Here is a 25,227-nt window from a genome sequence, read left to right as displayed (position 1 = left end):
ATAGGTCTAGACGTTTAGCCTCCTTGGCCTTGGGAGCCGGGGCTTGCTGACCATGGTGTTCCTGCTCATTGACAGCTGAGACGTCCAGCGAACAGGGGGCCGGATGACAAAAGAGAAAGTCGGATCCCTTGGAAGGGGCAAAGTACTTCCTCTCCATGCCCTTTGCCGTTGGCGCACTAGAACCTGGGGTCTGCCAGACCCTCTTGTAATTGGACTGGATTGTCTTTATGAATGGGAGCGCAATTCTGGAGGGGCCTTCGGGGCTTAAGATGTCCACCATAGGATCCTCCTGCTCTACTGCTTCCTCCGCCTGTAGGCCCAAATTTTGGGCAACCCTGCGGAGCAGCTCCCAGTGCGCTCTGTGGTCAATCAGAGGAGGCCCCGACACTGCCGTGCCCGCCACAGCTTCATCCGGGGATGACGAGGAGGTGAGGGCCTGCTGCATCTCCTCCGCCAGTCCTTCTTGCCCCTCCTCGTATGCCAGGGGCTCGTTCAGGTTCTGTCTAATTGACTGACCCAGGGACGGTCCCGGGCTCGGTGCCGCTTCCGTTCTCTGGTGCTCTGGAGAAGCATCTGGTGGCCTGGATAGCATGGCCTCCTTGGGTGCGGAGGGGTGCCTGCACGGGGACCGGGACCAATGCACCGAGTAGCCAGATGTCGAGGCTCTGGAGGAGTGCCCTTGTTGCTGGTGATAGGCCCATGGTGTCCAAAAGGGCCACTGCCCTGGCGGGCCCCACTGGGGATGCCACGCGGTCTGGGGCTCCCTGCTAGCCGGTGCTCTACGGGCATAGCTGGAGCGGCCTGAGTCCATCTCGGATTCCGAGGATGCCGACCTCGAAGGCCAAGGCAGTGCCATGGAACGGTGCTGTCGGGGGGGCTGGGGAACGGCTCCTCGCCGATCGGGACCGGGATCGGGACCGATGCTCCCGGGACCGGGATCGTTGTCTTCTGCTCGGGCCCGGGGACTTTGGCCTAGCATCTCCTCGGTGCTGGCTTGGTTACGGCACCGGGGAGCGGTGTGCTAATGGGTCCGGTGCCACATGTTGGCTCAAATCCGGTGCCCTCGAGTCCCGTTGCACTAGGGGCAACTGGGAGTCCACGGCAGATAAGCTCGACCAGGACCGGTGCCGGGGCGGTGACCTCGATCGACGCACCATTGCCGGCTTGCCTCTGGATGGCACCCTTGGTGACAGTGACTTTTCTTTAACAGGGCGGGGGCTCGCCACCGACAGCTCAATGAGGTCCTTTGCCGCCTCAAAGGTGTCCGGCGTGGAGGGCTGTTCTAGGAGCTCCTCCAGCCCTTCCTCCACACTCAAAAGCGCTTAGCCCAGGGCTCGACAGGCTCTGCGGCGCCGGAGCCACAGGTGCCGAAGCGTGTCCTGGGACCACACCGCTCTTTTGAGTGCTTGGTCCTTTTGGAGGTGCCTCCTTCTTATGCGGGGAGCGCCCTCTGCCTCTAGGTTGGCCCTTCGACCGTGTTGGTGAAGTCGAACGGTGCCGGGGCCTGTCCTGCTGCCTCAGTGTCGTATGCTTGCGGTGCCCTGCCGGTGCTGGATCACGAACTGACGCCGGGGCACTCCGCACCGAGGACGCCAGTGCCATAGATCATTTTTGTATCTGAAGTTAGGAATATTGACTGTGTATCCATATTACAAATATGTCTACACCTGTGGAATGCCCACTAGGCAGAATACAATCAGTCTAGATGGCTGTCTGGGAAAGGCCATTAGGAGAAAACAACAGGTCTTAGACTATGCTAATCTCTTGCCAGGGAGTCTTCCTAAGGACGCAACAAACAGCCTCCGAGTTATGGCTGCTGTGACACTACAGGGACATGTGACCAAGTCACCTGGTACTGGACTCCATCTTGGAATACCAGTGTTTTTCCACTGACCTGACGTGGGAACCAAGCTTGGAGACAAAGGGTTCCTGCCCTAGGCAAAAGCTATTTAAGGCAAGGGAGTGACATCATTGTGGTTCTTCACTGTCTCCCCACCCAAGAAGACTGCTGGAAACATCTGAGGAACAAGGACTGGACTGGGGGAGAAGGGCTGAACCCAGGCTAGAGGAATTTCTAGCCTTTGAAAGGAATATCTGGGGTTTTAAAGTGGAAGCAAGTGCAGCTTGCCCTCAAGAATCTCTGCAAACTGCCTAAATCAACAATTAGGGTAAGAATTTTCTACTCGTATCCAATCTCTTTAGTATATTAAGCTTAGACTGCATTTTTATTTATTTGCTAGGTAATCTGCTTTGATCTGTTTGCTACCCCTTATAATCACTTAAAAACTTATTTTTGCTTTGTCTAAAACTAGTGTGTGGGGGAGTCATAACTTGGGGCAGAAAGTTGATGTATATTCCTCTCCACATTGAGGGAGGGGGCGAATTTCATGAGTTGACGCTGTACAGTTCCCTGTGCAGTGCAAGGCAGTATAATTTTGGGTTTACCCTACAAAAGGAGGTGTGCACTTGAGTAACTGGGCAGTTCCTTAGCTGAGCCTTCCCATGTACAGCTGATTTCAGCATGTGTGTGTAGCTGCAGCTGGGTGTCCCCCTACCTGTATGTGTGCTGGAGGGGCTTGAGGGCCTGTCACAGCAGTATAGTGTAAAGGGAGCCCAGGCTGGTGGGTCAAGCGGGCTCAGTGGTACTCCAGTTTCAGGTGGCACCTCTGGGGGGAACCTGTCACACACTTATTTTTAGTTTGACTATAAACCACCTCAGTGCTACATGCTAACAACATGTGTAAGTCCTCAGCTAAAGTAATAGGTCGGTGCTGTGTACTGTCTCTTTAAAGAAGCAGAGAACTTAATAAGGTTCTGTGAGCACTGCATCAAAAGGACTGAACTACAGGGCAGGCAGTTTTGGGAAAACTTGGGCCTGGGAAGGTGTTGATGCCACGCTGCAAGGAGTAACCAGGCTGCTGAATACCAGGGTGAGGCTATTGTGCTGTGAGCAGACTGCTGGTGTCAGGATTCTGAGCCAAAGCATCCAAGGCAGCAGGGCAGGTAGTGACAGAACCTCTTACTGGTCTGGGTTGAACCCCAAAGAATCATATCTTCATATGCTTATGAAGCACTGACAGAAGCCACAGTCTTGCAGTCAGATCTGTATCAATATAAGGATCTGCCCCTGCATGGATTCAATTGCAGAATCAATGCCAAATTCACAAAGTACTCTTTGGAAATCACAGCATCTCTGTTCATTCAAATGCACACTCTCCCTGCTGTGTTCTCTCTTTCTACACAGGTATCGTTGATTTTTAAAGTGCTAGAAGAACATTCCAATTATTTATAAAATATATCCGTTGGGTGACAGAGTGCTGTTTTAACTGGTTCTCTGGCTCTGCCGTGAAAGCTAATTTCAACACCTATTCTCGTTCTATAGTCAACTGAACCAGGTTAGAGTACGATAGAATGTGCATCGGTCAAACATGTCAAAGTTAAATACAAGACAGAGAGACTCATGTAAAACACTTCAATTGTCATTTAGCCAGAGTTTGACACCCTGATGCTGAGTAGTCCCCTACCTCACATGAAGCTGAGTCTTGCCTGGCTCATCTCTATCCAGAATGCTGTTGCAAAGATCATTTTCTAGCCTGTTGCTTTGACCAGGTCACCCCTCCCTCTTTTAATCCCTCCACTGGCTTCTCCTTCTCTATCATATCAGACATGAGCTGTTTATATTCACTTTCAAAGCCCTTCAGAGTCAGTCTCCACCCTACCTATCATCTTTCATTCGCTATCAACCTGTCAATGCTTGACTCCAATAACCTCATAGGCTTGAACTCCAGCTGCTAACCAAGTTAAAACCTGAGTCACCAAGTGGTCACTGCTATTTTAACCTGAGTTAGCTAACCCAACTTAAAACATACTCTCCCCCCCCCCAGTGTAGACTCTGGCTCTGAGCTAATAATTACAGTGAATGACTGAACCAAATCTAAGTGCAGAAAAATGATCCCTTCCAAGAGCTGAAAGGATCTATTTCAGTCAGAACCAATCATCATATCAGTTAATTTTGAATTTACTATTTATGTCATAGAAGATAGGTGTTGAAAAGAAAGTCTCTTCCATATATGTATTAATCCAAAGTGAACATTTATCTGTATCCCCAATCATCTGAATAATTCAACAGGTGAAAAAAAAAATCAGTCTGAATACAGGTGCTAAATCTTCTTTATAGTACTGCACCTTTTGCATCCTCCTGTGTCATAAACCAGAGCAGCTGTGGAATGGGAAAGAAACTTAAGGATGGGATTTTCAAAAGCACAAAGTGTTGGCAAAACTCAGATCCTATTGAAGTCTTACACTTACACACACTTTTAAATTTTACAAATTCTATGTTTGTACAGAACCTGGCACAACTGGGCCATGATTCTAGCTGAGACCTTAATATAAATAATCACAATGAAATGGGCATTTATTTCACACTGCATATTAGTGCTCACTAATGGATTCTTCAGATGCAATGAAGGAATGACTCTTTGCTGCATAAAATGTGCTAAGCATTTCACAGAACAGAAAGTTAGCCAGGTTCCCAGCCCTGAACAGTTTACAACACTAACAGACAAAACAAATGAGATGTGGGAAGGAATGCAAATGTGCTAAAAGTAATTAAGATGATATGGTCCAATCAATTTGTAGGTATTCATTTGCTATTCCTGCTTTCCCCTTCCTCCTGTTTTCATTTGTGCTGGTGCCCTAATCCATAAACATCAAATATAATCTGATGGATCCATCTGGATAAACCCTCCTGATTTATACTTGTTGGCCCCCAAAAACCTTGCTCTGAGGTGTATGGATTTTAGTTATTTTTAAAAATTATTTTAATCCTCTGTCAATTTGATCCTGTGTTCTCCTCCCACTATTTGCCCATTTATTCACTTCCTTGTTCTAATTCTCATGACACTCTATTCAACCAAGCTGTGCATTAAACAGCACTGAGCACAGTATGTCATATCTGACTTGCTTCACTAATGTTAATAATGTCATGCTTTTAATAAATTGTTGGGATCGTACTGAAAAAATACTTAACACTAACTTTCTTGGAATAATAGTGGGACAAGCCCTATACATGAAGGATGCTTGAAACTAAAGAATTAACTGTTGCCTATGGAATATTTGCAAGGAACATTTTCACCAATTTCCAATTTGATTCATTATTGTGTATACACTTAGTACTCTCAAATCAAGCTAATTTTTAAGTCATTAACTTCCTATGGTGGGTGGGAAGACTATTATCACCACTAAACCCTCTAGAAATGTTTAGAATCAGAGGGGTAGCTGTGTTAGTCTGGATCTGTAAAAAGCGACAAAGAGTCCTGTGGCACCTTATAGACTAACAGACGTATTGGAACATAGATAAGCTTTCGTGGGTGAATACCCACTTCGTCAGATGCATGTAGTGGAAGTTTCCAGAGGCAGGTATAAATATGCAGGCAAGAATCAGTCTAGAGATAACGAGGTTAGTTCAATCAGGGAGGATGAGGCCCTCTTCTAGCAATTGAGGTGTGAACACCAAGGGAGGAGAAACTGCTTTTGTAGTTGAACCACCCTTTTTCACATTTAAATTAAATCAAATACATAAATAAATATTCATTAAACAAAAATAAACTAAGGACCTAAGCAGAAGATAATAAAATTTAAGTAGGGCAGAAAATTTAAGCAGGGCACAAAATACAAAAAGAAAAGATGTTACATAAATTAGTTAATTGCATTAAATATATATGGGCAATAAAGTTGAGGCTCTAAGAATTACAGATTACAGATAATTACAAATTTCTTAAACTACTTGTGAAACACTATGCAGTACACATTGATTTCAGTTTCTATGACATGATGCTGAATTACTCATTAGTGCACCCAGTTTCATTGCTAGGATACTACAAATACATATAACAATTAGACTTTGGCAACTTAATCCTAAACAATTTATTGAAAGGATTGTAGAACAGCAAATATTTCTCATGCTTGAAAACAAATCCCGCCCAGAAAAAAAACAACATATAGTATATAATGGTACATACCTGTCGGAAAAATCCCTTCTCTGTATTTGCCTGCCCAATTGTTATTTTTCGCAGGAATCGGTCATTTGTATCCAATACTGGAAAGAAAGTGGGGGGAAACAGAGGAAAGAAGAAAAATGAAACATTTACATTGACAGAGAATCAGCCATCTCGTTACTCTCCCCATACGCCTGATATAAGAATACATTATTTTTGCAGTATATGCCTTTGTACCCAGTTGAGCATACTTCTACATCTAGATTCACTTTGCAATAGTGCACATAGCTAGGAAAGAGGAGCCTGAGATATACTAGCTTTTACACTCTTAAATGCCAGTCTGAAATGTCTCAACTGTAACTTCTTTGGTAGAGTAATCTTCTGTTGGGAGCTAATAAGATCTTACTGGAATCCCTCTGTTTAGCTACTACAGCAAAATCTTAATCTCCATCCACAGGTGTAACAAAAGCCTGTTTTATTGGATCGGCACAATTCCAGATGCACCCACTGCACACCTCTTCATGACAAGGTTTTAAGAATAGATTTTTAGACTACAAGATGGCCACATAAGTATTCCCATGTTGTAAATGTACCTTTAATTTGAGCCCTTCCCCTTCAAAAACATCATTACATTAGCAAATTAGGCCCCAAGAAATTCCACACCATGTCATTTTTCTGCATCTCAATATGTAGTTTTCTGCATTTCCTATTTTACTTCCATGTCTATCTGACACCATTTGGCAGAAAGCCTTTTCCAATTGCCAAGCCCAAGCAACATTTATCTAACGTACTTAACCCTTATTTGAATACCCACTGAGCTCTTAACTGAGAAATGTCTTCACAATACTCAAAGTGCAGCCAAATCCATTTCATGGATCCCCTCTCCCATCTTTATTTAAATTTATGCTGAAGCAAACTTAACTTCAAGCATGCGTTTTTGAGCACCAAAAGGAAGGGTCCACTAATCTGAAAGAGCTCCTCCTGTGAAGAGACCAGCAAGTTAGTGTGGAGGTAGGCATTCATAGTGGTGGAGTAATGCCTTTGGTATTTAGCCAGGTATAGGTCCCTGCAGAGTTCCACTAAAAGTGCCTTTGAATTTACTGTTACCATTTGGGTACCCCTGGGAATTAAACTGGGACCTCTACTCAGCATCCTTTTTTTGAGGCATACCACTTTAAAAAAAATTTATAATATCCTCTGTGCTAGTCTACACTGATTCCCACTTAGCTGCTTCTTTTAAGCTCAAGGAATACAACAGATAGGGTTGATTTTTATTCAGTTTGGTTTCTGCCTATCAGAATCCTTACATTCTGAGAACAAAATAATTAAATTACATACAACTAAGGCAGCATTATCGGAAATGGGAAATGGCATAAAATACAGATGGCTCTTGAGTACGTCATTTTATTTATACTATCCTTTCTGGCTGTCTTGTTAACAAGAAAGAGACATCAAATTAATCTTTCTTGTTTCTTATTTGAAGTCAAAATGAAGAACCACCCAACTATTTTTCTAATTCCTTACCAACTAAAAAGCCAACCATGCACAAAACAGATATTACAACTATATGAACCTTGTATCCTTTTTACCTAAGAGATTCAGACTCAGCATCAGTTACATATTCTATAACAAACCACACTCATGATAGCTAATTACCATATTCATTGCATCGGGTCTCATGGACTGAATATTTACAAGAACTTTGATATACAATTTAATATCACTCAAAATCTAAGTTTTATTTTTAGCCTTTGCTAGAAATTCCCAGAAGTACATCAGTATCCTTTCGTTAAAGATTTGTTAGGGAAAATATTCTTTGTGTGCTATTTGTTATTTATAGTCAACTGTGGCCTGTGAGCGCTGCTCATAAGCGAAGACCCCACTGTGCTAAGTGCCGTACAAACAGAATAAAAAGGCTGTGCTTGCCCCAAAGAGCTGACATACGACATATAAGACAAGAGACAGAGACACGGGGAAGCACATGGAAACAATGAGATAATACTGGTCAGCAAGACAGGCAGTGGTCTCAGCTCACCAGCAGCCTAATCACTGTCATGTTTTTTATAGGCCTCCTGGCAAAAAAGTTTTAAGGAGAGTTCTGCAGATGTTTATGGGGAGCTTCTCCCAAGCGTGAAGGGCAACATGGGAGAAAGCATGAAAGTGCTTGATTGAAAATTCAACAAGTGGGTGAAGGAGGCTGACATCATGGACTGATAGGAGGTGAAAGATGACCTTTAGGGATTGGCTTGATCAATTTCCAGAATCAATCCTGCCACAGCATGCATGCTCTGTTCAATTTTACTCTTTACCTCAGGCTTTACGCTCCTGATTTCTCTTGTCCATTATCTTTTTTTTTAGTAAATGGTTCCCTGGATTTTCTCCCTCTTATCTTAGCTAGCTCAGACATAGTTTTTTACCTTACCGACCCATTTACTATCTTAGCAAACAAAACATTCCATTTTCAATCTGCTGATCTAGTTACCACCCTAATCTTATCTTCCAAGAAATGAAGCCTTCCCTATTTTAAATTACTTACATCAAGCCAGGTAGGGTGGGGATAGATCATGAAGGGTCTTGAAAGTGAAGTAGCTTATGTTTGATACAGAAAAGAGGGAGCCAGCGAAAGGGATGCAAAGAGAGGATTGCAATGGTCAAAGTGATGATAACTCATTTTCATGAGCTTAAAGCAAAGCCTTTGCTCTTAGTATCTCGAGAATCAGCACATGGCCCAAATGCTAGAATGCAATGACTTCTCGAGGTCCCTTCCACCCCTACATTTCCATGATTCTACAATGCCTTATTAATATTAAAAGCAATTTTCGCATAGATTAAGACAATTCTATTGAAACTAAAGCCATTAGTGGATAAAGCTTGTATTTTAAAGGACATTGGATAAAGAGAAAGTCTAGCATTTTCTTTAGAAAAAATGGTAACCCACCTAAACCAAACCAAGGTTTCTGGTTTGATTATAGTAGCATTACATTTAGGGTTCATCTGCATTTCTACTGGGGATCCATGTCATTTAAGCCACAATTCTACATGGGTGAGTGGGCCCACCCACTCACAGCTCACTGCATGAATGGAGCCTTAATGTTCAAATACAGCACATACTGTCTCAACCAGGCACATCTTTTATCAAATCTGTTAAAAAAAGGTTAATCCTGCTGGTTTGGTGCTAAATAAAAGTAAAAACTTAAATGGGAACCCAGCAGCTCACTGGTGACCCTAAAGAGCCAAAAGCCGCTGAAAAGCACAAGCATTACCAACATGGTTCAGAGTGACAGCGAGGGGGATCTCACTGAGGGGTGAACAGCACCTTTTAAATATTTTTTTAAATGGGTGAGGACAAGGAGAGACAGAGTGATTACTACCAGCACCAGAGAGCAAGGAGGAGGAGAGCAAGCATTGGCTGGTGGCAGTGGGAACTTCCTCTAAAAAGAAAGACAGCATATTTAAAAAAAAAAAAAATCCAATGTAAAGCTACTGTCATGACTAAAAGAATTAGGATAGTTAGAGTTGAGGTTGCCAAAGCACCCTCAACTCCTTGCACGTATTTATTATGGGATTTATCCTGCAAGGTGTCAAAAGCCCCCAACTCCTACTGATCACCTTTTAGCATTAAGTCCAACAAAATAATCAATTTATAAAACCTGATAGCTCACTACAATACAGGAACAATTTACGGCTCTATCTCTCCATAGTAAATCCATCTTTGTTCTATACGTGATATTTGATATAAAACATACACTACAGATATTTAGATGCCATGGCGAATGGCATGGTATAAAAATCTAAACAGAACATAATAAGTGGAGGTAATATCCATGTGGTAAATTGTAGGGTCATGTGATAAGTTACAGGGTCATATGCTAAACATATTTCTTTTGAGCTTTTGACCAGTTCATCTGCTCACTAATTCAGCTCCTCCAGGGTTTATTTCAATATTTCAATCCCATGAGTTGCCATTTCTAAAAAATCAACCTGCCAAACAAATGTTTCTTCCTTCTTACCCAAAACAACCAGGTTTAATCCTGAGTCAGTGACAGATTTAAGATCTATTATCTCCTAATCCACCAAGGGTAAAACTGGGAGCTTTATACCACTTTACTACTGAAAAAAGGAGATTTCCTGCTTTCCAATGATGTGCAGCACCTGCTTAATCTAGCACAGCAATGTACACCTCTACCCTGATACAACACGACCCGATATAACACGAATTTGGATATAACGCGGTAAAGCAGTGCTCCGGAGGGGGTGGGATTTTTTGGCTCCCGAGGACAGCGTTATATCGGGGTAGAGGTGTAATTGACTTTAAATTTAAACATAAATGTTGTTTTAGGTCATTTTTAGATAGTTCCCGGTCTCCCTCTTCAGCTCCATCCAGATGAATCTTTGGTAACCTAGGCACTTGGCTTACAGGCAGAGGGATTAAGTACCTTGCTGAAGTGAGGCCTTATTGACCGTTAATACTTACCTCTTTGCCATGTTATAGTAGATGGGTCAATATCAAGGCGTACAAATTTATTAATCTCATCTGCTGTTAAAGTGCCTGGATCGGTCTTGTTTATTCCCAACCTCTAGACAAAAATGAGAATAAAAGCAATAAAGCAGACTTCCTGCTTAGAAAGCTATACAAACACATGTACCCACCCATTTTGGTTTTTTCCCCCTCTTATATTTTTACAAACTTTTACTTTTTTTAAAAAAAGCAGCAGGCTGAAACACTTCAATAAATCACAACATTCAGGCTCAGGCTCAAATGATAAACTACACAGAAAAGCTCCTATAACAACAATGGAGAAAAATGTGGCGAGGAAAAAGGAGAAATACTCAAAGGCAGTTACCCAAAAGGTCTCTATGTAACACACCACGCCCTTAAGATAAACCAAAGAGAAGAGGCAACAAAGGAGACAGTATGAAAAAGATAATTAACAAATAATTTATGCCTGATAACTCTTTATCTTGGCCAAGGACACGTCCTTGCAAATATCCATGTGTGGCTTTACATGACTACTCTGTGCAGTGAGTTATAAACTTCTGTCTGCCTAATTGATGTGCTATTTCAACAGCTCCTACACAACATTAAAAACCCCCGCAAACCCTATCATTTAGAAAGAGCAGCACAATATATTATGACTGTTCCGCAGCATTTGCTCCTAATTCAGCAATGTCAATTTTTTTTTAAATGAATCTGCACAGAGATGAACCAAGAGAAAATTGTACAATAGAATCCCGATTTTATACAAAATGACTGTGTCCCCTCTGGCCCTAGAAAGCATTTTTTAGTGAATTACCAAGTACACTCGGTTTTTAATGTTAACATTTATAAATTTTAGTTTTAATGTTTGTTTCAGTCACACAAATACACTCACACATTTGAATGTCAGTTTCACTAAACATTTAAAATTAACATGCAGTACTGTACGGAACAAAAACGTCTTTGCTCATATGTCCCCAGTTTTACCAACCCCTATTTAATAAAGGTTGTGGATGTCCTTTTGAGACTGTCATTAAAAATAGAGCCCCACTGTATTTCTTTTTAAATAGCACTCTCTCCCGGCATTTGTGTAGTATTCTTCCAAACAGTAGGTGTAGAACTGGGGGACTATGTGAAAAAAGTGTTCACAAACATTTGAATAAAACCACCAATTTGTTCTGACAATATTCACCACCCCTTTATTCACTTTCTGCAAACATATTACCCAAAAATATTTGCAGAGAGCGAAAGTGTCATGAATACTCACATGGATGTTTTTGCACTGTCAGTAACTATTCAAACCCTCCTCCTCCTCATAAAATCTTCGTTCATTGAATCAGGAAGCAGAAACAGTATTATATATTACTAAAGTGACCAATCACAAATACTGAATACTCAGAGCAATACTGTTCAGCACTGGAAGGGAGGGGGAGGAGTTGATCAGTGGGGCTGTCGGCAGGTGGGAGGCACTGGGGGAAGCTTGGCTGCCGGTGGGTGCTAAGCACCTGCTATGTGATCATGTAGTTAAAGATTGCATCATAATGCATATGCAAAAGAGGTCCTAATGAAGGTTGCACAGGCACCCTCACTTCTGGCATTTCCTAACTTGTGAGTGCTTGACTTTGAGGCCTCGATAATATTCTTTTAACATAATTATTTTTAAAGTTACAGAAAACAAACACCAAAATAATTGAGTTGCAATAGAAATTCTGCTGCACTTATTCAGAAGCTTTTAAGTTAATAAGCAGAAATCATTTGAAGCTCTAGTAGCACAGAGAAACCCACCCCCCACTGCAGAGCTATTTGATATTTCATGAATAACTGCAGTATCAGCACCTCTTTTTTCTCCAGGCACCCTAATGTAAACAAAGACAAACCAAAAATATTCTCTAATAGATTCTCTCAGACAAACTTCTGTGAGAGCCACTTTGCAACAGAGGTAAACAGACACCACATATATCCTGTTTTACTTTCAACAAGACAACTGAGTAGCACAAAAACTAAAAATACATAATTAAAAGAACCATTTTTTAACAATTTGATATTAACCTAAAAAAAGTGTAACATGGCTCCATAAGCACTTTGCAAACATTCATTGCCACCCAGTGGCTGTCAAATAGTCCTAATTAGGACTATGAATTGCTTCCTCAAAGGACTATAACAATAATATGGAACTTTCATACCAAAGCTGGACATAGCAAAATTGCACGTCCTAGGTGTTTGTAGCCAAAATTTCCCCTCTTCCAACATTGGTAGATTGTGCTATAAGCCAGTTGTTTATCTGACTACCAATTCCCACCTCACACGATATATATAATAGACAGGGAAGCTCAGGGAACATTTGGGATGAAAGTTTTTATTCAAACATAAAATATGTGGAGAAATGCATTTTTATCGCTCCATGCAGAGAAATGTGAGGACAGCCAGCAGTTCTCAACAAGTCTCCAGTAAGTCCCTCTTAAAAATGAGAAAATAAAATAAAAATTGAAAAACACTAGAGTAATTCAGCTTTCCCATGTAACTGCGCCATAATGGAAAGTATCAAACTCATCTTGACATTTATTCACGGAAGAGAGTCAGCTTATAAAACATTATGCTCTCACTTTGTGGGGAAAGAGATACTAGTTTATAAAAAAAAAAATTGGAACTTGACTCTGTAACAGCAAAACAGGAAGCTGCCAGAAAGCCTGTTAAATCCTTAAGGAAAGCCAAATCCTCGAGGAAAGAGTGTACCACATTAAGGCACTTTCAGCTACAAATCTCCCTGTAACTTGTTAAAAATAATTTTAAATAGCACATTTTATAAGATATATTATACTTGGGGGAAAAAACAGGGAAAATACATTAGCAACTTACTTTCAAGCGGGCAAGCTGAATAGAAGAAAATTCTCTCACACCATTAACTACTGGAACCAGCCTATTATACAAAGCCTAAAAAAATCCACACACACAAGAGAAAATGTTACAACTAAAATACACAAATACAATAAAAGTCTAACTTGATTCAAATCATTTAGATTATAATCTCATAAAATTTTTTGAACCAATGTAAATTGTTAGTGTATACTTACATTTAACCAATTAAAAAGAAATCCTGACTAGCAAGCAAATTTTCAAAAGAAAATAAGTGACTAAAGTGCCTAAGCTACATTTTCAAAGGTGATTTAGGCCCTTCAGCACCCAAGTCACATTAACTTTCAATGAGACTTAGGTTCCTAAATGCCTACATTACTTTTGGAAATGGGACTTAGGTGCTTTTGAAAATTTTAATCAAGGTCTGAAATAATCCATTTTGTAATCAGTACCTGTAAAGAGATTTAAGTGCACTTTTCTGGATTCAGAAGTCTGTCATGTCAATGAAGCAATAACTATCAGCAAATTAAGGGGATAAGGCTGTGCTCCCCGGTTACAATAGAAGATCCACAAACAAAGAAGAATCTCTTTCCCATACCCTGTTGCTCTGAAAACCCATGTTAACAATTAAGCGGAGTTCACAATAAGTTCAGTAGGGGCTAGAGAAAAGGTATATGGTAGCTTATTTCCCAGTAAAAGCCCTCCAGTGCACACCTTAGGATCAATACCTAACAGTGTCACTTATCTATCATTTCTTGTCTCAAAAACATGATATGACTATACAGTAAATAAACATACTGTCCAAAAAGAAAGGGTTTGGCAGAGAGCCATGGCTCTCGAAGCACCCTGAACAGAATGCTGGAGACAAAACAAGAACTATAAAATGATATAATCATCAAAAAATATTTACGTAGCTGTTTACAGGAAACTTCAAAAGAAAGCCAGGGATGGAAATCGTACAGGTAAACCTCACCTTATCAGACTGAGTGCTTTCATGCAAGATCCTTGCATCAATAGCAGCAGCCAGCAAATTATTAGCAGCAGTAATAGCATGGATATCTCCAGTCAAATGAAGGTTGAACTACAGATTGAAGATGAAATACAAGAATTTATTTAAACACACTCCACTAATTTAAAAATAACAGGAGTACTAACACGGCTGCTACTCTGAATCCACTAATTTAGTACAGATTAATGAAAGCAATCACTGCTTGTTCAGTTTTGGGATTACAGATCAGATCAGCCACTTAGCAGTGTTGCTAAAATATTATGATTAGACAGACTGAAAATGAATTTACTTGGTCTCAGCTCAGTGTCTGATAGACTACAGTCAACAAGACAAAAACAAAAGACAGATGTCATTTGTCTTCACCCAAATGACCCAAGAATGGAATCTAATGCGCTGACCACAACTCTGACACATGCATTTTTAAATTCAAAGTCAAATGTAATGGAGTATCAAAACCTGGAATCAGATCATCAGCAGCTTTTGACTGGCTGAAAATTTTCAAGTTTCATTTCCTTCCACACTTCGTTGATTTCAAGAGAAACATTCACTCAAATTTTACAGGAAAGTTAAAGCATGTGGTGGGGGAAAGGGAAGACGTGGTGATTTTATTTATTTAGCATGGAGAAAGAAAGATGTTCCAAGGAAATTATGATTTACTGATATGAAATGAGCTAATGGAACCTTTTCTTTGAATTGTCAGTCTTCAAAGATGTATCCAAAATCATAGAGTAAAATAGAGTAAAATCTCTGGTGTTTTACAGAATGATTAAGTCATCACCCATCTTCACCCTAAAGGATTCAGAATTTTTAGTACAATGATGTGCTGCAAATATTTTAACAAGACGCTCCTATAAAACTGTTCTCTCTTACTTAATGATAAACTCACATAAAAGGGGTTGCACGCATTCAGTAAGAATGGAAGTGGCCAAAGAATCTGTTTCACTGCTTTTGTCATTTGAACAAAACCTGGTTCATAACCATGAAGAAGATGGAAAAATACTTGGTGAACAAGTGCACTTGTTGGATATGAGGGAGAGAGCTGGACTTTGCTGGAAACATAAATTTAATATTTATATAAAAGTAGTGCCCAGAGGTCCCAATCAGAATCTGGCCTGTACTGTGCTAGAGCAGTACAAACCCATATAAAGACAAATCTTTGGTGCAGAGACCTTAACTGTTTAATAGTGACATGGGATGGAGAGCAGTAGGGGGACATGTGTATGTATGTGATGATCCTCATCCACCCCCTCAATCTAGCCACTCTGCTTATAAAACATTTATATTTTGCTCCTGAAAAAATACACTAAGTGTATTCATAATACACCACACTGCCCAAGGTGGATTATTTGAGGAAGAGTAAAGACCTTAGACTGGTAGTATCTTCCCCAGTGAAAATATTTTGAAAGTACTCCACACATGGAGCAATCTGGTCTATTTCAAAGGCTAACATATGTTCTTCAGAAGTATTTGAGGCCCAGGGATAAAGTCATCTTTGGCAGAGATTAATTTAAAGTTGCTAGCTGCATGAATTCAACCAGAGGCAGAAAAAAATCCTTTCGTTTTGTGAGGGGGACATTTTAATATGAGAGACCCACCCACACGTGCATCACTATTTTGGAATCAAATTAATTTCCCTTTTATTTTCCTGATGTTCATCAAAAGCTCCTAACTTTTGCGACATTTTCTCAAAACAGTTACAGTAAGGTATCATTATTAGAGACTCGCCAACCTGGTTGAACATAATGTAATTTGGCTACCGTTAGTGGAAGGACTTTTGCTCCAAATAAATAAGAAATCTGTATTTAAAATTAAATCATTTCTTGAAACTACTGGGCCTCTCTGTTCCTGCCCTCATCTGCAAAAAAGAAATAGGTATACAGACCTTTTGTAACAGAGATATATAGACAAGGAACACTTAACAACAGCAAGTCAGATACTATTGTTTCTCCTTGTACCTTACTCTCAGCTAGCAGACTTTCTTCAGTACACCAGAAATCGGGTAGTGTTTGAATAATTGCTGGGACTTCATGCAACATGCTTTAACACCCACAGTCTATCGGCATTTTTTCTACACTTCATATTTATTCTTTAAGTAATTCAGAGTTTGTTTTTTGACTGGGTCTATAACCACGGCTCTAGAATTGAAGCAGCTGCCCATTGTTACAATTGGAAAATTCTATTCACATCCTAGTAGAAGACCATGAAAGCCAGCATTCTCCATAACTCTGATGGACAGCCTGAACTCTCAGTGATTGGATGAGGGAGGCAATCCCTCTATCCCACTTTACCCTCTGACATAAACATATGCTTTAAGTGCCTTTCTGGATCATGTCCAGAGTTGGCTGCCTGCGCACATGCCTTACCCTGAGAGCACAGGGGAGCAGCTGGTAATGGTCTTTTTTCCATCTTTTGTCTTACCTCTTCCATTGGAATGACTTGAGCATATCCACCTCCAGCAGCCCCACCTGAGCAATTAAGCACATGGTCATGTCAGAGTCACACCAATTCTGAAATAATCCTTAAACACACAAGAAATAAAGCACACAGCTTTTATACTTAAACATAATCAATATTTTAATTTCTATTACAGAAATCACTCAAACACTGGAACCAAAAAAGTGTATTAATAATAAAAGCCATCAGCAGTTAGACAGTGATCTCAGTGATGAATGCTACCAACCTTGTAAAGCAAAATCTGGCAAAACATGAAATTTCCACATGTCTGCACAGACTTGTAAGCGAACCTGAAGCAGGATATGTCAACTTTCATGACTTTGCTATTTCAATGAAATTGGATACTTTAAAGATTCTCCCTCAAGGTTAATTAATTTAATTACTAAACTTGAAGAAGACACAGCATGCACTAAAGAAGGAATTAAATCCTGACTCTGAATGGCTGTTTTCATCACTTTACTCGATGAACATCTCAGACTACCATCGACGTTTTGCAGCACTGTTGCACTTGTTTACACAGTAATTTAAACAAACGTAGAAGCCCTACAAGTTAGAGATGGTAAAAACTTGTTAGAATATTCAATCCTCCTCCTTGCCTCTTGTAATTACGAGTCTTGAATGGGAAGAAGCTATATATACACAAAACGCTAGGAAACATAATGCAGGAGACAATATTGAACTAGAATCACAGAATATCAGGGTTGGAAGGGACCTCAGGAGGTCATCTCGTACAACCCCCTGCTCAAAGCAGGACCAATTCCCAACTAAATCATCCCAGCCAGGGCTTTGTCAAGCCTGACCTTAAAAACCTCTAAGGAAGGAGATTCCACCACCTCCCTAGGTAACCCATTCCAGTGCTTCACCACCCTCCTAGTGAAAAAGTTTTTCCTAATATCCAACCTAAACCTCCCCCACTGCAACTTGAGACTATTACTCCTTGTTCTGTCATCTGGTACCACTGAGAACAGTCTAGATCCATCTTCTTTGGAACCCCCTTTCAGGTAGTTGAAAGCAGCTATCAAATTCCCCCTCATTCTTCTCTTCTGCAGACTAAACAATCCCAGTTCCCTCAGCCTCTCCTCATAAGTCATGTGCTCCATCCCCCTAATCATTTTTGTTGCCCTCCGCTGGACTCTTCCTAATTTTTCCACATCCTTCTTGAAGTGTGGGGCCTAAAACTGGACACAGTACTCCAGATGAGGCCTCACCAATGTCGAATAGAGGGGAACGATCACATCCCTCAATCTGCTGGCAATGCCCCTACTTATACAGCCCAAAATGCCGTTAGCCTTCTTGGCAACAAGGGCACACTGTTGACTCATATCCACCTTCTCGTCCACTGTAACCCCTAGGTCCTTTTCTGCAGAACTGCTTCCTAGCCATTCCGTCCCTAGTCTGTAACAGTGCATGGGATTCTTCCGTCCTAAGTGCAGGACTGTGCACTTGTCATACTAGTCAGGAAAACTGACACCGTCTGGCCAAACTACACTTCAATAAAACAACTAAGAAGTTGAAAACAAACTAAACCCAAATGCAATATTTCCTTTTGATATGAAAAAGGAAGTAAGTTTTGCAAACACTAAGTACCTTTAACTCCAAAAGTAGGTCCCTGGGAAGGTTGTCTCAGACATGCAAAGGAATTCACATTAAGATGTGCAGTTAGAGCTTGAACAAGACCAATCGTGACAGTGCTCTTCCCCTCTCCAAGCGGTGTAGGTGTTATCCTAACAAAACAAAAGAAAGAGAAAAGATTTATCAGTATCTCTACTGATGTCAACTGAAGCAAGGATATCAAAACTTACATCTTTTTATTTGAATTAAGAATATTTGTACAATGAATTTCAACAAGATTGCGTTATTGCCACAATACCTGTTATGCCCTAGCTAAAGTTGGAATGTTGATGTACGTGTGTCTTCTATGTGAGCTATTTACTAGGACAGCAGAAAAATAGAAGGTTGTTTTGGCAAAAGTTCTGAGGACTATTGAATTTTCTATAGATTTCATTTAGACACAAAAGTCTCACCAGTCTCATGAACAAGTCATGCATCAAAAAACTAAGCATGCAATTGAGCCTATTGTGTCGTAAATCATGGGATTTTTATTTCCTACTGCTCAATACATAAATGAAATACTACTGAATGTTTCGTTAAAACAACACAGATTTTGTTTGAAAGCCTTGACTACTTGTTCTTTAACTTCCATGTCCTCTAACTCTCAGCAACAATGGAAGACAGGGAGAATTATTTAAAAAAAAATAAAAAAAAAAAATACTGGAACCAACTATAGTCACTATGTTCAATTAAACATGATGATGTTCTATCAGAGTTTTGCAAATTTAAAGCCCAGAAGGGACCATTATGATCATGTAGTCTGACCTTCTACATAACAGAGGGCAAAGATTTCATGCTTAGATTCCTGTTGCTAGCCCAAAAACTTGTACTTGCACTACAGCATTTATATTTTAGAAGGACATTTACTTTTGACTCAAAAGATGCCAAGTAATGGAAGGATTCTTATTTTCTTAGAGTTCAATTTCTACCTTTCAATCAGTCAATGCACATGCATTGGTAGCTGCTTTGGCAAGATGTGCGGTGTGTCATATCAGTGAAAGAACCCAGTAGACTTATTACATATTCCCAGTTGAAGACCAATTAGAGGGCACTTTCATGGGATCAAAAGGAATACTATAACACTGTCTTGCATAGCGAAAAATCTTTCTTAACCCTCAATTTCTGCACAAATCCAAAGACCCTCAAAGCTAATTGTTTCAGATAAATGTGACTTTGGGGTGTACTCTTCTCTTGATGTGAGCACATGGCCTCCATTAGCTACAGTGGGCGTTCTGTGAACATTTTCTGAGAATATTACACTTTTTCGCGATAAAAGACTAAGTGAAATGAAAGATGCTCAGTTTATAGATGTCCTTCCTACCTTCAGTTCAACACACTTGGCTATTTGACTGTCACTTAAAAACAAACAAACAAAAAACTTCGAGATGTCCCCCATTATGGGTGCTCCACTTCAGGTGTGCATGCACCTCTCGAGCTCTTGACTGGAGATTTTCCACAAGCAGTGTCTGTTTGGGCTGCGTATGTCCCCTATATAACCTCATGCCATGCTCTGAGGGTATTTAGGGGTGCTCTGATGAATCACCCCTCTCAGTTCCTTCTCTATCTGAACGTCCATCAAGAACAGTCTGAAGCAGAAGGTAAGGAGGCTGGGCAGTGGAGCACCCTTTGGGACACCTCTCAAAGAACCCCAGTTACTGCACAGGGTGAATAACCTTTTCTTCAACGAGTAGTGTCCCTATGGGTGCTCCACTTCAGGAGACTCCTCACAGGGCGGGGGGAGCTTTGGAATCAAGTCCAAGACTGAAGACAGTACAACAAGTGCTGGATGAGATCTGACTGTGTGGAGCAAGGCATACTGTTTAGAAATGATATGCACTGAATCCCATGTAGCAGCTCTGCATATCTCAAAAACCGGAATGTTTTTGAGCAATGCTGTGGAAGTTGCTTGTGATCTGGTAGAGTGTGCTACAATCCTTTGGAGCAAAGCACCAGCTGCACCAGAGCAAACAGTAATACACTCAGGGATCCATCTTGACAGGCTCTGTGACGAGATCGTGGACCCCTTTGATTTTTCTGTGATGTAGACAGAGTGTCTAGGTGACTTCTGAAATTGCTCAGTCCTATCCAGATAAAAGGCCAATGCTCATCCTGCATCTAATGTATTAAGGGAAGTCTCCCACTGAGATTTATGTGGGGTAGGGTGGGGTGGGGGGGACTGGTAAATGAATAGACTAGTTAAGTTGGAAATCTGACTGCACCTTAGATAAGAACTTTGGGAGTGGTTGTAGCGAGACCTTGTCCTGGAAAAATACTGTAAATAATGGGTCTGCCATCCAAGCTTCAATTACTCCAGCCCTGCAGGCTGACATGATAGCTACTAGAAAGGTTGCCTATATAGGTAAGTGAAGCAGCAAGCTGATTGCCATAGGTTCAAAAGGAAGTCCCATAAGGTATCTAAGTACCAGTTTGAGAGCCAAAGTGGGATTAACATTCTTAACCTGGGGGGGGGGGGGGGAAAGCAGGTGTAAAATTCCCCAGGTCCTTAATAAATCTCGAAGATATAGGGTGCGCAAAAATTAGAAAAAGCTGATATTGTGGCAAGATGAAACTTAACAGAGCTAATCAATAAACCCCATTTTAAAAAGTCTAGTAGATAATTCAAGATGGCTAAGAACAGAGAAAATTCAGAAACAAGGTGATGACAGTGACACCAGTGGTGGAACCTCTTCCATTTCTGAAGGTAAGTAATTCAAGTCGACTCCCTCCTACTGTTTAGTAAAACTTGTACTCCTGTCGAGCAGATGGATTCTAATCCTGCGAATCATCTAAGAGCAATGCTTGGTGATGGAGGACCCCCATCTTGGAGTGCTGCACAGGACCTGCATCCTGGGAGCGGACATGGGAAATGGTAGGAAGCTTGAGCACCGGTTGGACAAAGGTGAAGCAGGTAAGGATACCAAGCTTGCCGTGGCCAGGTCGGTACAACAAGTATAATCCTGGCCTTGTCCTGCCCTATCTTGTTCATCATTCCTAGAATTAGTGGTGGTGAAGGGGCTGCATAGAACAGACCCTTTGTTCAAGGAAGGAGAAAGGAATCTGTGAAAGAGATGACCTAAGCCTCTTCTTGAGCAGAATAAGTAGTATTTCCTGTTACTTGATGTTGCAAATAGTTCCACCTGTGGAAGTCCCACCTCTGTAATATACCATGAAGGATTTGCGAGTCCAACTCCCATTCATAGTCCCAGGAGAAGCACCTGCTGAGCATATTATCAGCTGTGACATTCTGGACTCCAGGAAGGTAAAAGACGGAGATCTCAATCCGATGGGCTATACAACAGTTCCATAACTTTATAGCTTCGGCACACAGGGAGGGGAGATCGTGTTCCTCCCTGTTTGTTGACACAGATCATGCGAGCTACTTTGTATATATCATGATTTTGAATGAGTTGCACAAAATGAGGGGTCGGAGCTGAAGGCAGGCATTCTTGACTGCCTTGAGTTCCAACAAGTTGATGTAGAGACCGGTTTCCTGAGGAGACCATCTGCCCTGAGTTGTGTGTGCATTGAGGCATGCTCCCCACGCTAACAGTGATGCATCTATTGTCACAGTTATTGTTGGAGTTGGGCAGATGAGAGGGAAGCCCATGCAGACATTGCATTGATCTTTCCACCAATCCAGGGACATCTTTACCAGGAGAGGAACCGTAACCTGTTGTCCATGCTGTCTCTGGTTGACAAAGAGGTCCTCCTGAACCAGACCTGAAAGCAGCGGAGGCATAATCTTGCATGCTTAGTCATGAAGGTGCATGTTACCCTATGACCCAGAAGATGCAAACAGTTTCTTACTGTAGTATGGGGGCTTCTGTGAATTGTCCCAACCAGACTAGATAAAGTTATGAGTTTGTCTGTAGGAAGGAAGGATCTGGCTGCTAGCAAATCCAAATATGCCCCTATGGATCGTATTCTCTGTACAGGGGCTAACTTTGACTTCTTTACGCTTAGCTGGAGACCCAACTCCTGGAAAACGAACAGTGCTGTCTGATTAGTACTGCTTTGTAAAATCAGCCCTTCAGTAGTCAGTCATCAATATATGGGAAGACTAAAATTGCTTCTTGCCAAAGGTAAACACCTGTTACCACTAAAACCTTCGAGAACACCCCTGGGGCCACTGAATATAATCCTGGCCCATGGTCAAGTGCAGGTATCTCCTGTGTGGGGGATGTATTGCTATATGGTGTCCTGTAGGTTAAGGACTGAAAGCCAGTCTTCTGCTGCTAAAGAGGGGATTATAGCCACCACAGTCACCATACAAAACTTTTTAGACTTTACAAAATTGTTCAGTCGTCTTAGATCTTTTTGGCAAGAGAAAATACTTTGAGTAAAACCCTTTCCCCCTGTCAGGGGATGGGACAGATTCTACTGCTCTTAAACAAAGGAAGGAGTGTAGTTCTTGACTCCGTATAGTCTCCTGAGATGGATCCCTGAAGAGGGAGGGAATGGGGAGGTTGGGAGGGACAGAAAGTGGATGGTGTAGCCCAATGTTATAACCTCCATGACCCACTTGTCGTAATATGCTGCCAGGCCTAATGGAAATGGGAAAGGTGGTCTCCGAAAGTGGGGTGGTAGGCAAAGGTTTGCAGCTGACAAGAGGTGAGAGAGGAATTGAGCCCTCGACCTATCTGTCAAAATCGCTGTTTCGATTATGATTGAGCACTAGCTGAAGGAGAGTGGGAAGATCTTTTCCTCTGGAATCCCTGTCTTTTTCTAGTCGGTTCAGTGATTCTGTGAAAACCAGAGAACTGAGCCAGGTACAATCTCTGTGCAGTTTGAGACCTGCTAAATCTTCTTGTTTGTAGGGAGACAGAAAAACAAAAATTCTGAGTCCTTGGGGGGGAATGTAACATTTCTTATCTGCCCATTTATAGATTGGTGGTATGGTGACAGGAGTTTTCCACAGTCTTTGCTGGATCCAGGAGTGCATCGTCAATGGGTAGCCAGACCTAGATAGGTATCGCCAAATGCAAAATATCCTGGAGCTTGTGATGTGAGTCTCCTTCTCGAGAGGTATCTGGAGGATCCACCACCTTCTTTGCAAGGTCCTGGAATTGACAAAAACTATCAGCCATCGATGGTGGTGGAGGCATGACTACCTCATTCAGAGATAAAGACAAAAAGAGAGGTGAGGGGGGTTGCCCCTTTGTCAAAGGTCTCCTCATGTTGGGGATTTGGTGGAAGAGATGGTGTGATCCTAGTTTCCTGGTGCAGTGGAGCAGGAAGTCTGGCAATTTGCTGCTGAGACACCACCCGAGGACCCCAGTGTGGCCATTGGGGAGGCTCACATGGGAGTGGGAGTGGTACCCAGGACTGATTCCATAGGGGGACGCATCGGTTGGAAGTGACGGAGGAGGAGAAGGACCTCGGAGTCCTGGTTGATCGCAGGATGACTATGAGTCGGCAATGTGACGTGGCTGTGAAAAAAGCTAATGCGATCTTGGGATGCATTAGGCGAGGTATTTCTAGTAGGGACAAGGAGGTGCTGCTTCCGTTATACAAGGCGCTGGTGAGACCTCATTTGGAGTACTGTGTGCAGTTCTGGTCTCCTATGTTTAAAAAGGATGAACTCAAACTGGAACGGGTACAGAGAAGGGCCACTAGGATGATCCGAGGAATGGAAAACCTTTCCTATGAAAGGAGACTTGAGGAGCTCGGTTTGTTTAGCCTAACCAAAAGAAGGCTGAGGGGGGATACGATTGCTCTCTTTAAATATATCAAAGGGATAAATACCAAGGAGGGAGAGGAATTATTTCAGCTCAGTACTAATGTGGACACGAGAACAAATGGATATAAACTGGCCGTGGGGAAGTTTAGGCTTGAAATTAGACGAAGGTTTCTAACCGTCAGAGGGGTGAAATTTTGGAACAGACTTCCGAGGGAAACGGTGGGGGCGAAAGACCTCTCTGGCTTCAAGATTAGGCTAGATAAGTTTATGGAGGAAATGGTTTGATGGGATAACGTGATTTTAGTCAATTAGGCATTAACGTGCCATTGCTGGTAAAATGAGGGTCCGGCTGTAGAATCTAGCCTGTATGCTCGGGGTTCTACTGATCGCCATATTTGGGGTCGGGAAGGAATTTTCCTCCACGGTAGATTGGCAGAGGCCCTGGAGATTTTTCGCCTTCCTCTGCAGCATAGGGCAGGGGTCGCAGGCTGGAGGATTCTCTGCGACTTAATTTAAAGACTTCAAGGGAAAGTGGGTGGGTCAGCTTTTGTGGCCTGCATCATGCGGGAGGTCAGACTAGATGACCATATTGGTCCCTTCTGACCTTAAAGTCTATGAGAATCCCTGACATGGACGAGGGTCTTTATCAACATAAGGGTTCCCATAATGATGTGGAGGGGTACCCTGCACTAATGAGGAGGAGACTGAATGTCACCTTCATTCTCCTCAATATCCTCCAATGGGAGGGCTGGTGGGGGGGGAGGGGAGGGAGGAGAGTAGAAATGGATGGAAAATCCTGTGGTACATGGAAGCACTGGTAATCTGGAGACCGGGGTCTTGGTAGCGAGAGTCGTTCGGTACCCACAAGCAGAAGGGTCTCCAGCTTGTCTTACACCGACAAGTCCCTGGAGTAATGGAATTCTTGCAGTACCGAGTGGGTCACTATCAACGCAGCAGTTGACTTAGGCAGTACCATTGGTTTGGAGCACGCAGGTATTGGGCCCAAAGGGGTGAACTTTTGTCAGTACAGACAGAGCCAAGTGGGAGGATGCCACAGGTAAGTTTGAAATAGACGATGCCAATGGTACCAGGGCCCTGCTGGTGCCATATTTCTCTGAGGTGCTCTGGGATCTCCCTTCTCCTCCAG

The 25,227-nt window shown here is 42.0% G+C and overlaps 1 protein-coding gene across 1 annotated transcript in view; it reads right to left on the bottom strand.

Annotated features, from left to right (window-relative positions):
• The window catches only part of MTHFD1L (methylenetetrahydrofolate dehydrogenase (NADP+ dependent) 1 like), a 213,350-nt gene that overhangs the window by 142,991 nt on the left and 45,132 nt on the right, over positions 1-25,227 (bottom strand). The window contains exons 12-17 of the mRNA XM_065400405.1: positions 18,377-18,513; positions 16,754-16,800; positions 14,300-14,407; positions 13,330-13,404; positions 10,471-10,573; positions 6,021-6,097 (exon numbers count right to left, since the gene is read on the bottom strand). Of these exons, the coding sequence (XP_065256477.1) occupies positions 6,021-6,097; positions 10,471-10,573; positions 13,330-13,404; positions 14,300-14,407; positions 16,754-16,800; positions 18,377-18,513 (547 nt within the window). The remainder of the gene's footprint in view (positions 1-6,020; positions 6,098-10,470; positions 10,574-13,329; positions 13,405-14,299; positions 14,408-16,753; positions 16,801-18,376; positions 18,514-25,227) is intronic.

The sequence above is a fragment of the Emys orbicularis genome, chromosome 3, assembly GCF_028017835.1.
Source record: "Emys orbicularis isolate rEmyOrb1 chromosome 3, rEmyOrb1.hap1, whole genome shotgun sequence".
Taxonomy (NCBI): Eukaryota; Metazoa; Chordata; order Testudines; family Emydidae; genus Emys; species Emys orbicularis.
The sequence above is the reverse complement of the archived record's forward strand: the minus strand, read 5'-3'. Positions and strand labels throughout refer to the sequence as shown.